This window comes from Epinephelus lanceolatus, chromosome 4 (genome assembly GCF_041903045.1).
Source record: "Epinephelus lanceolatus isolate andai-2023 chromosome 4, ASM4190304v1, whole genome shotgun sequence".
NCBI classification, from domain to species: Eukaryota; Metazoa; Chordata; class Actinopteri; order Perciformes; family Serranidae; genus Epinephelus; species Epinephelus lanceolatus.
In genome coordinates, this window is record NC_135737.1 from 4,708,485 (window position 1) to 4,726,098 (window position 17,614).

The window sequence follows — 17,614 nt, forward strand, 5'->3', positions numbered from 1 at the left end:
CAGCAGGCAGCGATATTCTGTACTCATCATTCAAAAAGGGAAATCAGAAGACCGACAAGACAGTACAAATTATATGTACCATGCACTAGCAAACAGTAACGCAAACAATTACAAATTGTTTCTGCTGAAGAACTCAGTGGCTTTGTTTTTATTTCACACCTTCTTGACATTAGCTGTTTATTTGCTCTGCTTGCAAATTCTCCTCTCCCCCACTGAACTGAGCTGCTGGTCAGAGTGATATCATTCACCAACGGGCTCCACTGTCTCCAACGCCAATTCAACATGCTGAGTCAGCTGAATAAAGCTGACAAGGGCTGACTAGTTTTAATTGTGCAGGACAAACTGCAAAAACTAGGGCAAGAGAGGCTCACCATTGGCCCAACAGTGACTGACAGCTGACTGTCTGTCAGGACCCTAAAGCCCAGTTCAGACTAAAGATTTGCAACGAGATGAAACCATTTTAGAACGCTGCAGAGAAAAGCTGCAGTAGTGTGAACAGACCAGTCGGAGCTTGACACAAGATGGCTGATGGTGTCAAATTTCTTGCAGCTTGTTTTAGAACATAAAGCACGTCACCTGTCTCTACAGCCAATTGGCTTGTAGTCAACTGGTCGAGTCAAAATGACGGCAAACAACGTGTTTGCTCACCGAGGCAGGTGCTCCGTCCCTGGCGAGCCCTCTCTTTCCATCCTCACGGTGTGCTGGTGTCGGACGGTGAGTTGCTGCTGGCTGTATGTTCTTCCCTCTAGATGGTGAAATCTGGGGAAGTCAGTCACCCCAGACTTTCCAACATCTTCCAACAGGACTTAGTTTGTGCATCAGTTTAATTCATCTGTGTATTCAAAGCACTTCCAGTGCACATTTGGTTTGTGCATGTCTTATTAGTAACAGGATCTCAGTAGTGTTATTTGTTGTAAAACTAGAGCACTACTGCCATAGAGGTGTGTGGGTGGAGATGTTGGCGTTTTATGTAATTGAATTGAGTCATTTAAGCTGACTGAAATATTTAACTGATATTTGCCGGCTGCCATTACAGAGCCATCAGCATTGATAAAGATCAGACTAATGTTTAAGTTGACATTCAGGGAACAGAGGAGAAGTGTGGCCTGTTGCAACCAAACTGGTCCAAATAAATGAATATAAAACATAGGTGTCCTTTGTGATCACAGCCTATAGAATATTAAGTTTCTGATCATTTCGGACCCATCCGTGGACTTCCCAAGTGGAGTTTTCTTGTACCGATATCTCCCAACATGAAGATCTTTTTAGTCCCAAGACTTCATCAACAGAATTTTTTTCACTTTTTGTTACGTACAGACTGATCAGAAAAGGTCACCTCACTAGGGATGTCCAGATCACATTTTTTTTGCATCCGATCCGATACCGAGTCCTTTATTTTGAAACCGAGTCTGATACTGAGTCCAATCTGATACTTTCCAAAGCATTAAGGAAGAAAAAAAAAGAATGCATCCAAGTTGTCCCATAAGGTTTGTTTTTATTTAAATAGTATCCAAAAAGCTTATCGGTGGTTCAGCAACACAAAATATAAACAAATTCTGAATTGTAAACAAATTGTCCTTCCAGAGTTGCCGTAGGGCTGTGGTAGACAAGGTTCCGCCGTTAGGTGTGGCTGTGTTGCTCGGAATAAAGAGAGAAGCAGTGGCCACTGAACCTGTTGTCTCGACTCCTATCCGTTTATTGCTCATTAGCTGCATGAACCCTAGGCGAACCCAGGACACTCGGTTACAATACATTGGAAAGCGGAAGCAACAATGAACAACATAGATAAAAAACCTGACCATTTGATTCCTCTGATCTTTTATTACCGATTCCGATTTTGTAGAAATAACGTGATCGGTAGATTTTTTTCTACAGCTGCAGCAACTATGCAGAAATTCAGTGTTTGACCTTGAGTCAAGATTATTTTGTCCAACTATGATATTATTTTTTTTCAAGTATGAGAGGGGAGTCTCCAGATCATTTTATTTTTTATTTCCAGATAAATTCACAGACTCACTTTTATTCAAGCAGACAGTCATCTAAACCTTTCAAACATCTTTAACACTGTGAATAGAGGTATTAAATAAGCCCTTTTTTATACGCACACCAATGTTCAATATGTCAGTTAATGTTTACTGATGCTGTTTAAGGTTTGTTTAACAATATTAACACAATGAAGCAATCCTGTATTTTTTAATATTGGTGGGTTGACAGAATCATACAGTAATGCTTTTCCATTTAGATTGTATCTTCATCTATAAGCCAAACTCTTATATTGTTTGTGTGAACTAAACTCAAATGTATGTAGTACAAAATGTAAGGATCGGGCCTTTAAATGGTCAAATTGGTTGAGTTTATGATTAGTCCCTGATGTGTCAGTTGAGTCACCAAACCTAACTGTGCCTGTGTCCTAGGTGAGAAGTGGTGACATAGAGACTGAAAAGCGTTTGAGGAAGGACCTGAAGAGAACCAAGGCTCTGCTGGCTGACGCTCAGATCATGTTGGACCACATAAAGAACAACGCACCCAGCAAGAGGGAGATCGCCCAGCTCAAAAACCAGGTATAAAAGAAACATGGACATACATACTTAAACATACAGGCTTAACTCATACACGATTGCTACTTAGTGTATGGTGTTTTATTCAACAGTAATCATGTGTCATGTCTAAGATACTGTAGACCTGTCAGCAGATCTGCAGCTCAGCAACATCCTGTCAGCAGCTGCTGGTTCTTTCTCTGCACAGAGTATTTGATTTTAACTCCTTATCTCCACAGGTTGATAGTGGGCTAGTTACTGTTGTGTACTCACCAGAGGACCCTGAGATTCAATTTGAACAAAACAAACAAACAAAATTATACAAACAAAATTAATAGTAGAAAAGCTGCCAGGATGCAAAAAACAAAAAAATGTGTCAGGATTGGACTGTGTGTCCCTTTTTTTTTCAAATAGCCAATAATTTACTAATTTGATTATTTAAAGTGAAGCAATAAGCTCATTTTTCTGCACCATTAATTGGCTAAGGCTACATTCAGCAGCTTAGTAAACATTTAGCTTAGGGTAAAGTATGCACTTACATCAGGATATTTGATTAGAAAACGGCATGTTTATCCTTTAAACTTACTGGATTTTTCATACTGACCCAGCAGTGCTCTACCTGCTGCACATTAGCCTGTGTGGATCTTTTCTTTTGAGCCTACTTTATACCATTTTTATTAGATTTTACACATTAATGGTATAAAGTGGCTTTTAGCATGTGTTTGGCTTTTAACAGCAACTTAACACCTTGTTTAAAGTTGAACATGTCCCTGGCAGCGCCTCTCCCACAGTTACACCACGACCACTGATACTTCCACTCCCTTCCTAGTTATGACCAAACATTGGTCCAAGCATACTTATGAATTAGTTTTACATTGAATCATTGCACCGGTCACAATTAACATCCAAAACCAACTGTCAATGCAACAAGTAGTGTGCACTGTATGTAGCAAGGCAGAAAAAAAGGAGTGGAGTTCATTGTTTCCCTAACTTTAACCATACTGCAGTTGCCATGTGCAGAAATTCTAGAGAAAATTAATTTAAAAAATGTTGGCATTCCGCATTAAAAATATTGTTATTAAATGTAATCAAGGGTTTTACAGAGAATCCAATACCAGTTTTCTGCCTCATAATAGGGTTGCTTCATTGAATGCGTTTAAACCGCATTTTTCATTTGACAGTGGTCTCAGTTTTTATCAGTAAAACTGTATAAACAGGCCGGATAGTGGCTTGCGTTTTACTTACATGTAAAGCATGGATAGATATGGAGCTACATTTGTTTCTTTATTATTCAATCAAACAGAGTAGGTTTTGCAATCAAAAAAAGATTTGAGAGCAAAAGTATCTATAATATATTGTAATATTGCAATCAAAAAATGTTTTATTCCAAGTAAAAAATGATTGATTAAAAAATGCAAATCCTAAAGTTTTGTTTGCAAGTCATTTTTTTTCGTTTGCAAGTCAAAAAGTTTTGCGAGTAAAAAGCTGAACCTGGTGGGCGGGGCCTAAACTGAAAGCTGTAAGACATGTCTCTATTGGCCAGTCTCAATCGGAATGACAGCTTGCAAAGCAGTTTTTTTTCTTCTTCTCTCGGTTGGCAGATTGCAAACGATTTAAAGGTGCATACCGCCACCTACTGTACAAGAGTGTGCAACATCATGTCATTTAGCCTGTCTCTTAAATTCTACTCATCAGCCTAGTACACTTGCAAAGCAACATGGGAGTTCTGTAGTTCACGGGGAATTCAGTGCGGGAGCTGTGGCGAAAATCAATTCTGAAACCGAAGTTTTTCGGGCTCTGGTTTCCAAAAAAATTCGTCCACACGAGTGGTGTGATAAAAAATATGATACACATGCCAAAGCAGTAGGTGGCGATGTAACTTCTAACGGAAAGGCCATTTCAACCAATCAGAAGTCAGAGTCAATACCGGAATTGGGAAGTGCGGAAAATAAAAACAATCCAATCCACAAAAATAGCGCGACCTAATTCAACAGCAGAGGTGTCTGAACAACCAACTACACTACCACGAAAGCAGCGACTGGCCTGCCGACAGAGGTCCGACCCAGCCAGATCCAGAACCTCCCTTGGCAGGCCCATCGCTGCTTTCGTGGTAGTGTAGTTGGGGTAGCTAGCAACAGGAGCAGCCTCCTTCGTTGGTCGTTAGGTCGAGCAGCTGGATATGACATAGTTAGTGTGACATATAGGTCATTTATGTGAATCTGCCCACTCAATTGTGACATTATTTTATGCATATGATATAAATTTTGTATCTTTACAGATACCATACAGATACCCCCATTCAATTTAAAGCATAACTGATTTGAGTAAAGGCACAAGAGCAAATCTGGGCATATAAACAGTTGGTTTGCGCTGCGTTCTTCAGTTGGCAGTTACACCTAGAGTAAAGCTACTGAAGACCAGCAAAATCACTGTTTTCATTTATTCTTTCAGGTGGGTAAATGTCACCTAAGCACCTTCAGATTTTATCAGTAGTCTACCCTTAATAGATAATTTGTTTATATAGTTTGTACTGTGCTTTGTGATATTGTTTGAGGGAACTGTAACGTAAGGTAACTGCATATGAATGGATGCAACCGTCACTAATGCTAGCGTAGTTCCTCAGGAATTTAAGATGTTGTTACTTTAATTTTGACAATCTAACCTGTGACATCACATTAGCTAAGGTGTTAGCTACATTTTGTTACTCTGAGATTACTGAACTGATACATTTTCTTCCATTTTTGTGTCCATTCCAGCTGGAGGAGTCTGAGTTTACCTGTGCGGCTGCTGTTAAAGCTCGTAAGTCCATGGAGGTGGAGATAGAAGATCTGCACGTTCAGATGGAGGACATCTCCAAAACAAAACAGGCGGTCAGTAGAACTCTCTAAATCCTGCAAGTTGTTGTTAAATTTAAAAAAAATAATAATAATTCTATCACAACATTTAGAATAACCATCAGTGATGATCACCTAGAGTATGGTTTTATATGGCTGCACCATCTGTGGTGGTAGCTAGGCAGCAGTAAATACTGTATGTCAAATGATTGCCTTTAGCCAGAGATATGGGGTTAGAGGGCAAACTGTTCCCTTGGAGCCCCTGTGTTCTCCATTTTCTGCTTCTTTTACCATATTTTCCAGTTCTCTGCTGTAGGATCTTTGTTTTCCTGCAAAAACATACACTTGTCTTTATTCAGTCTATACCTCTTTCTTTACATCTTAAGTGCTCTGTTCTTTTTTCTTATCTTAGGCTATCTTAATCTTTTTTGACCTTTATATTTTCTGTCCTTTTGGCATGACTTTTCTTACTTTATACCCTGTTCCCATGGCAATCTGCTTCCATGTGTTGGTCAAAGTGTGTTTTTTTTCCCCCTTTTCTTCTCTCCCACATCTCTCCTGTTATTCATTACCCTCAATCTAACTCTTTGTCAGTGATGTGTAATCTCCTTTTGCTTTCTCTCCTGCCTGGTAAAGAGAAATTACTGACTGTTAAAACTGCTTTTAACATATTGCTGAATCTAATGTGAATAAGACATGGCACCTTGAAAAGTTTGACTGTGTGTTTTAGAAAGGTGAATATTATGTCCACAGTACAGTGAAGGGTAAAGATAATTGAGTTGACATAGCTGTAGGTCAGGAACAGATACTAGGAGAGGAGAAATGGAGGGATGGAGGAGGGTATCAGGATGATCTTTGCATTTTCTCATTTCGTTTGTTTTTCACTTTTTCTTTTACCCTAAAAAGAAAGATAAACCAAATAAGTTTGCACATGTGCACTCATTGAAGATGTCAGTTCATTTCCAAAAGGATTCCTATTTAGTAAATGACCTGGAGAAGACCTAAGTGCTCTTAAAGATTTCTTAGTAACCAGTGCTGTGTCATTTAAAAAATGCCTGTTTGGAACAGGCCGAGTGCTTGGCCTGTGGTAGTGCTGCTCGCAGCTTTCTCGAAAACTGCTCACACAAACAAAAGTTTTAAGTACTTCTTCTCCCATTGCAAATACCAGCATTCATAGTTAGAGAAAGGGTGAAGAGTTAAGTAAGATGGTGTTTGCCTGGGGCCCCAAAATACTTAATCCGCCCCTGAAAAACACACTCAAGTTGGGGCTACTTGCAGTTAGAAAAAACAGTGAAATACACTTAGAGGAGATATTCATTTCCAAATAGGCCTGCTAGTTGCTTGCTTTGACATGAACATCACAGTTATAAAGTAGATCATGGATTTAAATAGCAGAGATATTTTGCCAGCTGTAAAGTTGTCAATGTTACAAGTTTATGTGGCAGATTAAAACAGTTTGAGTTGCAGTGGCAGAGTAGGGCTGTTTTTGTAGGCTATTGGCTCTTGCTTGTTGACAGTGTTCGGTTGTATTGTTAATTTATCCAGCATTCAGCAGCAAAAGTGAGCTGCAGTCAATGAGCTGCGGCCTGGAAAATCCTGCTGTGGACGTAGCGCCCCGCCCCACTGCTGCACAGAGCATTACTGTTCACTTGTTTATTCAAAGCTTATTAACACTGAGCATGTCCAGAATGCACCAAATTTGACACTGCCCGTCCTTGGGTCACCCAGCCACACACCTGCCAAGTGTGAAGTAGATCAGAATGGAATGGAGAGGACACACATACAGACATACAGAGATACCTTGCTATATAGCTAGACAGTGAAATAATGAGCAACATTGGGGAATTATGGACTGTGCCAACAGTATAAATTATTGTCTTATTTGGTGTTAAACTACATTTATAATCATCAATGCATCTCATTGAGTAGGACTAACTGCACTGTGATGAAGTGACACATTGGGCCTCATGCAGCAAGTTTCTCTTAAATTTCTCTATATTTAAAATAGGAGAAGTCAATTTCAGATTCACCAAATGTTCATCCACCATCCAAATCTGCTCTTACCCAGCTGTGCTGGATGATGAATCCCACTTGGTCATGAGTATTAGCATAGGTAACCCCCCTAAGCACTATATAAGGGCAGGTGTTGTACAGGGGTCGCGTTAACCGGATATTCTCGGTCATTGACCGGATTTTTACAGCAATGACCAGAAAATCTGAAGGCCGTCGGCCATTTTGACCGGTTGCAATTACCACCCCTGCCCACTTGGCGGTGGAGTGCACAGTCTAGGTTTAAGTGGCTGCCATTTTCACACTGCAGAGAAAAAGTCATTCATCTGCCTCATATAGCGTTGTTGACATAACGCCCTGGACACACCGGACGCGGAACCGAAGCACAGCGCCCAGCAGCGGAGGCAGTTTTCAGTCAGCGCCCATGTTAACCTATCTGACTGTCCACACAGGCCGCTGAGCAGAGCGGAGCGCCTGCGGAGTAGAGGCATTTTCACGGGAGCCGCGAGTGCTTCTGCCAAGCTGGATCAAGCGGATGGTACCAAACAGGAAGTCGGACACAAAAAAGACGAGAGAATCCGGCCAATTTTCAAAATAAAATAACAACAGCACGCACTGAGGAACGTGAGGAGAAAATACCGTGTTTATAATTTATAATAACACAACAGTGCATAACTGAACACATTTTTCAATACCATAATCACTTCATTACAATTTTAATTTTGTGTCACCAAGCCTACAGGCATAACTACATAACGCCCTGGACACACCGGACGTGTTAGTGACGCGTTAGTGCCGTCCAGTGTGTCCAGGGCGAAGCCTAATGGCACGGGTGTGTGGATGTCTGTTCATCTTTTCGTTGATGTCCTTATTAATGCACACTTTATAACTTGCTTGTTGGATTTATTAAAAATGAACGAATGAAAACTAAATGTCTTTGAATAGGCTATCTTTATTATTTAAAAACGAAAATTAAAATGAGCTGTAAAAATAGATTATGACCGGATTTTTATGACCCTGTCGGTCAAAATGACCGGCGACGAAAAAGTCTAGCGCAACGTCTGGTGTTGTACCATGTGCAAAGGACTCTAGCACATGTGCGAGATTGGAGAGAGGTCATTAAAAAATGGCTGTAAGAAGAAGAACTTAAGCGGTACAAGGTTCCCACGTTCATGGAAAACCTGGTTGTGGAATTTCTCAATGACATTTTTAGGCCAGGAAAACTCATGGAATTAGTAAAAATCATTAAAAGTTTTGGAAAAGTCATGGGATTTTGTTGTGTTTAATCAAATTGTTAGACTCCAGCCCTGAAGATGTCAACTTTCTAGTTAGGTGTTATTGTCATTACGCCACCTACTGGCAACAGGAAATAAGCCTTGTGTGATAGTATTATTTGATTTAAACAAAATTTACATAATGTGGTCTGCAATGCATATACAGCAATATGAGGTATATAACTGAGTTGTCTAGCACCACATAGTGAACACAAGAAGTTGTACAGCATTTATAATACATCATTTCAGCACCACCACTCCACGCAGTAAATACCATGTCATTCCTTCTTGCAGACTCTGACTTTCACAGCAAACAGAAGATGCGTCAACTGGCAAACCGTCAGAACCCCAATGTGCACAAAAGTGCAAGGGACCGTTGAATCTTTAATGATTTTTGAAGCCTAAATGATATCGCCAGAAGTAAAAAGATAACGTTAGGCTATAAAAAAAAACACACCATGGTGGCAAGGCTAAATGTCGACCCCACAGCACTACTGGATGCTGTGGTTGGCGTGATGATGTTCTGTAGTCTCATTTAGCCACTTGTTAGCAACCACCTTTTTTAAGACACACAAAAACTTTAAAATTCACAGTGGAGTATTTACTGACGGATTTTATGTCGTCAAACAAAGCGTGAAAGTCTATTACGCACAGGCCTTATTTCAGGCATTTAACCAAAAACTCATTCAAAAAACCCATTGATTTCAAGATTACGGAACCAGGGTTGCTAAAATGTTAACTCGTTTTCGAGTCATTGCTGGGGCACTCTAGAACTCTATAGGTAACCTTTAAGTAAGTATCAGACACTAGCCACCCACTTCCGTCCCTAAAAAAGAAACTGAAACCCTGTATTCTTTAACTTAAAGAGTGATTTGTCCCCTATTTAACAAACCATGAATGACTCCATCTCAGCTATCATTTTGTCAGGTTGTTTGAACAGGTCTAGAAAAAAATCCACTTCAGAAAATTCAGACCATGGAAAGCAAATGCATCTTAATTGTTTTCACAAAATGCATGATCCTCTTAGTGGAAGGTAGGAAAAGGAATATTTCAGAGATAAGAACGTGCCGCCAGCTGTTTGCTTTGAAAAAGTGTCTTTGAGGACAACCTCTGGAGCACACATGCAGCCTGCTGCGATAGTAAGAGGCTGCGAGAACTGATGACAGAAATGGTTATTACATAAATAGAGGTGTTTTTTGTTGTTGTTGTTGTTGTTGTTTTTGATGCAGCCCGACCACATCATACACTGCAATTCAACAAAGATAAAATCATGCAAATAACATTTCTCTCAGATGGTCCGCCATTTTTGCCATTCTCCTGCCATTCTATTGCCGTAATTGCAGTGTTTTGAGAAAACTGTCTCGCATGTTTTCGACAGCTTTATTTTTTCACTGAGAGCCATGGCAGCCTGAGAGAAAAAAACAAAGAGCCAAGCCACGTAATTGGGTTGAGATTGCACTGACAACCTATTGTTAAACGTGTTAAATGAAAGTTTGATGCTTTCGACTGTCACTTTTTTTTTTTTTTTTTCTCCAAGCGTCTATCACAATATTTTACCCATGCTGCGGAGCTGGAGCTGCTTTCAAAGCTTTTATCAGCACTCAGCGAGGCCAACGGTGAATTTAAAAAAGGAAAGTGTGATATGTAAATGAATTTGCCCCAGATTTCACATGGATATTTTTAGTTACTGAAGTACACCTTGGTATGTCTCAGCAGTGGGTGGTAATAGTGAAAATAGATGAGGAATAAATAAATCTTACCCTCTCAGTCCAAATCCATACTTTGAAGCTGTCTTTTGATTCAGTGATTTGGGTCCATTTTACATCCTGTTTGGATTGTTTCTTAATAAGATAGATGCCACGGTGTCGGCTTTGCCTGTCCCTGACTCCTCTCATCTACTCGCTATGTGCAAATGGATTCATTAGCCTTTTCTCACAGCCACATTAGTCATCATTTATTAATCCATAGCCCTGCACCACCAACCTCTCTCCCTCTTTTGTATATTATCCCAGTTATTACAGAAATAGGATTACTTCAGCACAGTCCCTCCCCTCAGCTGAAGGCACGACACAGTTGCTGCTAGCTCTTAGCCTCTAATTGGATATCTTAGTTAGGACTGGGACCTTAAATAACCCCTGTTGGGCCCTGTGATAAGAGGAGGTCTGTGTAGGAGCTAATAAGGGCTCTCCTCAGAAAGCCTCTGCTGTGCATAGAGTGACACACTTACAATGCAGACAAACAGCTCCAAACGATGACAATTTAGTTACATTTCATGTATGGAGATGATGAAAGGAAAAGGTATTGATTGACTATCTACTTGTATACAAAGGTAATGTAAATGTATACACCAGTGTGCTTTGGGAATGTTCCCATATTTTTATATATTACTTCTAACTTTCAGTTATATATTACTTTGATGGTATAGTGCCCGAAGGTGTGAGGTGAGCAGAAGAAATGAATTTATGCAACGACATATGTTTCCAGTCATTAGTACATACCAAATTATCTTGTTTTGACTAAAAACGTTTCATGTTTGAATCTTTTTTTTAATCTTGCTGCATCACAAAATCTTTGCCCTCATCCATCTATCTGTTATAACAGTGTAGTGTTATATCTTATTTCAGCATAAAAGAAAGGATAAATGAAGAATCTGAGCAATTATTTAGTTTTTTGTCATGGTGGCACAATATGCTGCTGTCAGTAACTATCTCTGTACTTAGTCTATGCTCAGAAGCAGTCAGTTCCTGGTTTTGTTAATGAAGGTATTCCAGTGAACTACCTCAGTGTTGAGAAATGTGTTTTTGTCTGTTGATCTCTCTTCAGTAGGACTGGTCTAACATGCCGGACTTGCACAGTAGCTGTTTATATCACTAGCAGTATTAAGTGATTTACTATATGTGGTAAAATCATGGGTGGATTACTGAATGTGCCTATTACATATTGGCCCAGGGGCCCAAAGTGTCAGGGAGCCCACTGGCCTTCATTTGCAAAATGCCACTCATATAACATGTACCGACCAGGAAGAGACTCAAAAAGAGTAAGACCACAAAGAGATCTGATCTTTTTAAGAACTGCAGGAACTGCAAAGAGACACAAAATGACCACACACAAAATTGCCACAGAAGTGCCTTTCCCACTGCACAAAAAAACTACTTAACACCTGGCTTTTTATATTTAATGGTAAAGATTACAGTCAGCCTTCACTTCTGGGTCAAATGACTCTCCAACGGTCACTGGCATTTATCGTCTCCAAGTCCGATAAGCTTTGATCAGCAGTGATGGAAAAAAGACACCAAGGCGGACGTGCTAATTTAAGCTCCTTTGCTGTGTGATGCAAAGACAGGCTGCCACAAAACAACGTGCAGAGAGGATAAGCAAGGAATAAAAAAAAAGAGGTAACCATAGTAAGACTTTACTGGCCACCATGCTACTTTTTACATTTACTAACCTGTGACATTGAATGTGACACATCAGGTAAAAGAAAAACAAAACAAACAAAAAAAAACAAAACAAAGAAAGGCATACTCATCTACTGCAGAGCCCAGGGTTCCCACAGTCATGGAATTTCACAATCACATTTTCCAGGCCTGGAAAAGTCACGGAATTAGTAAAAACCACTGAACGCTTTGCAAAAGTCATGGAATTTTGTTTTGTGTAATCAAATTGTTTCAGTAATATTACATGGATAAACTTTCATTTAATGTAACATTATGGCATAAATTATTTTCCGTAGCTTACAACATAATGTATTTCTAAGGTGCGTCGATGTGTGAAGTTTTGTTTACCATCACATACATTTATTTATTTTTTCCCGGCGTTTCATCTCTCCCTTCATGCATACCCGCAAGCTGAAATCATGATAAGTTTGAAAATCGCTGGTCAAGTGGAGCAAAGATAAACCCATGGGCAAATCTTTGCCCATGAGCTTCTGTGACTTTAAAACTGTTCTTCTTTTAACAACCACGTTTATTATTTCTATTTGCATGTCTTCATGTTTTTCCCCCACCGGCAGTACTGCTGCACCCAACTGAAATCACTGTATACAGCAACACATTATTTGTTATTTATGTGCTGCTGATCACTACCTTTGCTAATACGCACAGACATTTACTATATCAGCTATAACTGTAAATGTAGTGTCATGACTGTAAATCAGAGTCACTCGCAGCCTGTTTAGTTTTGGCCAATTTTATTCTGAGAAGCAAATTTTGTTTTCTAATCTGGAAAGCTGTAGGAACTGATATTGTTCCATTCAGCAGACTGGTAGACTCCAAAAAGGTTTTTTTAAGTGGCAGTGCATTGTGATTAATGCTTATGTCTCCTCACATTTTATGTTTGATAGATGTTATTTTTTTACAGCTGTAGACGCATGAGCAAGATTGGTGTAGCTGGAATTTATCAAATATTGCTGTTATTAAAAAATGAAAAGGTAAATTACAGTTGTGTTACAGTACAAAAGCATTTGACCTGTAGATTAAGAGACCTTGACCCCTATAGCACAGATCCTGTTTGTGGGACTGAGGTTTTTTTTTTTTTCTGTATTAGAGTTGTTTTTGGTTTTGGTAGCAGAACTGACACAGTTCCAGCACAGCTGGGTTTGTCTATTTACAGACTGATTTGCTTTCTGTCCTTCAGCTGGAGGAGCAGCTGAGTCGTCTGCAGAGAGAGAAGAATGACCTGCAGTCCAGGATGGAGGAGGACCAGGAGGACCTCAATGAGCTCATGAAGAAGCACAAGGCTGCTGTGGCTCAGGTCTGCTTTTCTCCTCTTTCATAATACTTCCATTTACAGCTTTATTCTTTAAACTATTAATTAATTATTTAGATATAATATGTAACTTTTCCGTGTGCATTTCATTTGGTTGCCTGTCAAGTGTGTCGTATAACCTTTACCCCCTCTCGTTGCTCTAACTTGCAGAGAAACACAAAAACACCTGTCTTATTCACTGCAACACATTGCAGTGAATAAGACAGGTGTTTTACTATGTTGAACGTATTTCCTTCCTCTCAAAATATTTGCAGTCATTTTTTATATACAGCATTCTGAAATTTGGAGTCTTTCTCTTCCCTGCCTTTGCTGGCACATTGCAGCGTACTGTTTGTTGGTGTGTTACCCCATCTGTAGATTAGAGAAATAGTGATACCATTGGTCATTGGACTGTGTATCCAATCATTTGCATGTAGGCATGTACACTTGCATGCATGTGTATGAGACACTCATAGCAAAACTGCTGTGAAGTGCTTCTAGAGGTTAGAATCTCAGCAGAGAGCCTTAAAGTAATTCACATACACAACCTGTGCAGCACTGATCAACTCTACAACTAGTACTGTATGTCAGTGCTATTAATTCATCCCGGCCAGATATAAACCAGGAAGTGTAGATGGACCAGACATTTTCTTCAGCCTGTATAACCCATTTGAAACCTTTTTTTTTTAGCTTTTGGTAATGACAATTTTTGAAACAAATGCAAATGAATGTAATAAAAAGAAGCAATGCTACTTACTTTAGAAATAAGAAAACATATTTTTGGCCTCATATCTGACCCCGCCACTTGTGTAGAAACAGAATAAAATAGAGCTGTCAATGCACAGAACCACAACCACAACAAGTGGCAATAACAGTGACCAATAACACACTATCTCCCTTCACCCTCTCTTTCCCACACACACACGCGCACACACACACACACACACATTCATCAAGGTCAGGGTCAAGTGACTGGGAAAAGGCATAGAACATAATTTTTGACTATGCATCCACAGCCTAGATGTTCTGAAAAGCCACTAAATGTGGTTGGAGCTGCGTTACATGAAAAAGCATTTATTTGTTCACAACTGGAAACCGATCCATATATCCTGCCCTAACAGTGCTGCACATGTGTAAGTCAACAGGGTTTTATATACATATTAGCATGCTCCTTCTACCACCATAAAACCTCAGAAGGATTCTCCTTAGGTGTCTTGAACACAATGTAGGCTGCCACCTTATCCTCAGGCTGCAAAGTTTCATGGGTGAGGAACGTGACGACAAGGTCAAAGGCTACACTTGTGTTACTGACTTTCAAAATGAAAGTTATTGTGGCTTTATAATAGTGATTAAGATGTCAACATGTTACACATACACTGCACATCTTTTTCATTTGTTTTATGTAAAAAAACTAAAAAATGTATTTTTGCTCTCACCCACTGCCTGCCCCTGTGAATTTACACATATATTACATGTATATATGTATATGTGTATATGTGTGTGTGTATATATATATATATATATATATATATATATATATATATATATATGTATATGTGTATATATGTATATGTATATGTGTGTGTGTGTGTGTGTGTGTGTGTATACTGGGCCGAATGTTTATGTGGAATATGCTTGTCAACAAGAAAACTGCATCATCCATCATACATTGTAACAGATGAAAGTCATTGACTGTCTGGTGTGTGATCTTAATTAGAAGCGAAGATTTACCCAACAAATCAACAGGCTGATGCATGGACATTGCCACAACACACACACCTACACTATAAACCTAGTCTGGCCTGCATCTTTCACAGAGCATTTCATGTTCACCATATCATGTCAAAAAGCAATCCCAGGTTCATTTGTAAAAGGTAAAATCCCTGAATCAAGCTGTACATTGAATTGTTTTAACAGCATCTATCCCTGCCAATTGAGACATTTTTGAAAAGCAGTGGTATTTTGCGAGCTCCAAGTGGCCTCCCATTAGTATTAATGTAGCTGTATAAGCATATGAACAGCAAGTGGAAATGAAAGTGGAGTAAAAGCGCTTTCTTTCCATCGCTGATGGAATGATGAGTGATCTGTTTCCACTGGCACCAAATGAATCCATCCTTCCTGTCTAAATTGAAGCAGCTGAATTCCCTGTGGGACTTGCCGTAGCAGAGTGCTTCATCTACTGTGAAAAAAAAGCACTCATCTCAAATATTCCACATAGGTCACATTGAAAGGAGATTTATTGATATGCTTTTACCAGACTAAAAAAATCTTCCTATCAGATTTATTTGTCAAGGTAATGTCACTGTGATGTCACTGTGGCCTTTGATTGATATAGATAGTAGAAGTTTTTAGGTTTTTAGCTGCATTTATAATCTGCATGCTGTATAATTGATGATTTACTCATGAAAACGAGATCATTATTCCCTCTTCCATCAGATGGAATACAAGAAAAACATGTTGAATGTGAAATTACAGTATCATGTTGCTCACTGACTTTGCTTCTTTCCTGTGTTTTTGTGGTTTCAGTCAGCCCAGAACCTGGCTCAGATCAGTGACCTACAAGCCCAGCTGGAGGAGGCCCTCAAGGAGAAGCAGGATGTTCAGGAGAAGGTAGATGCTGGCTTTGTGCTCTTAGCATACCATTGATGTGACAAGGACACCCAGTTAAAATCTGCAGGCTGTCTAAAAGCACAGTAAAACAGGCAGAGATGTAACAGTGTTGAACGAGTTGGAGTTCAATCCTGTGTCAGCTTTAAAAAGTCAGACTAGAGGAGGGAAACCAGTAGGGCAAGGTTAGTGAACTGGCAATCTCAGAACCCATTGGCTATCACTCTGATGATGGCGTCCTCCTCCCTGTGCTGCTTAGGCCCTGATCACACAGAAAGCGTTTTAGCAGCTGGAGGCGTCTTTTTCTAATTGTTTTTGATGAGAATGAATGTTTTTGAGGCACGCTCTGAACTCCTTGATTTGAAAAAACTTCAGGACTTTATGGTTATGACAGCAAATTTACAGTTGATAAACAATGGAGGAGAAACTGGTGGTAGCGATTGCTGGATACCCAGAGCTATACGACTTTACATACCCCAGTTACCACGATCTCAATAGACATCACCAGGCGTTGAGGCATTTAAGTGCAGTACTTCATACGGCCATCATCGAGGCGAAGCTCCTGGACCAACTGGTAATACTCACCGTGATCCACCCTCTTTTTTAGGGTCTGATGTACCCACACAGATTTCCATTTCCCTGTGCCCGACAAACTATTTTCTGACAGTCTCTCACCCTCAACCAGAGTAAGCAAGTACCCTCTACCTGTCCACTGTAGGAACTACATACAAATTACTGTGGAATTTAAAAAAGTTATAATAGTAAAAAAATCATCAGTAAATTAATTACACAGGAAAGTAAGAGTGGGGAGGTGATGGGGTAAAACAATAAAATAAAACAATAAAAAGGCGCAGCAAATTTTTTTTTACTTGTGGCATTCACTTTAAAAAATTGGGGGGGGGGGGGGGGGGTGCACCTGCAAAACACTTTCTGTGTGATCAGGGCCTTATTGTTTAAAGTGTGATTAGCAGTTTTAAATGTGAGTTTGGAGTTAGAGTTGAGAGGTAGGAATGCAGATAAATTTTAAAAAAAAAGGTAATAAAGAACTAATTTGTCTTCAGATGATAGTCGATGGGTTTTGAGATTGCATTTCGGCCTATGCATTCCGCCTCTTTTGCTCTCCACACAGACTGTTTACCTGCAGGCAACCAAAGCCTGCTCAGACATGATTGGTCAAAACTACTCTGACTAAATAATGGAAACCAGAACACTTCACTTTGGAATACAATCTGGTTCAGTATCACCAGCATCACTTAGAATAATTCTGACTTTGAGATATTTATCTCCAGAGTTACCTTTTAAAGCCAGGATCATGACAGTGATTCAGAAAGGTTCAAGAACGGGAGCCACATTATTTTAATATTGCCATTTATGAGCTTGTGTTACTTTTCAACCTACAAAGCCAGTTGTTTGCTAGTTCCAGCTTCCTCAATGTGAGGACTTCCTCCTTTTTTTTCTTTAATGATAGTAACCTAAATATTTTGGTGTTTTGGACTGACCAAAACAGCTGTCTTAACACCTCTAAAACTCACCTTGTTTGATCAATCCATACACAAATATTATATTAGCCTTGTGATGGTTTTGGCTAGGCTGGTTTCATGGGGTT

General features: G+C 39.6%; 1 protein-coding gene across 12 annotated transcripts in view; it reads left to right on the forward strand.

Moving 5' to 3' along the window:
• The window catches only part of myo18ab (myosin XVIIIA b), a 242,630-nt gene that overhangs the window by 199,978 nt on the left and 25,038 nt on the right, over window positions 1-17,614 (forward strand). For all 12 annotated transcript variants that reach the window (XM_078166882.1, XM_078166877.1, XM_033631202.2 and 9 more), the window contains 4 exons: window positions 2,415-2,561; window positions 5,294-5,407; window positions 13,291-13,407; window positions 15,928-16,011. In XM_078166882.1, the coding sequence (XP_078023008.1) occupies window positions 2,415-2,561; window positions 5,294-5,407; window positions 13,291-13,407; window positions 15,928-16,011 (462 nt within the window). The remainder of the gene's footprint in view (window positions 1-2,414; window positions 2,562-5,293; window positions 5,408-13,290; window positions 13,408-15,927; window positions 16,012-17,614) is intronic.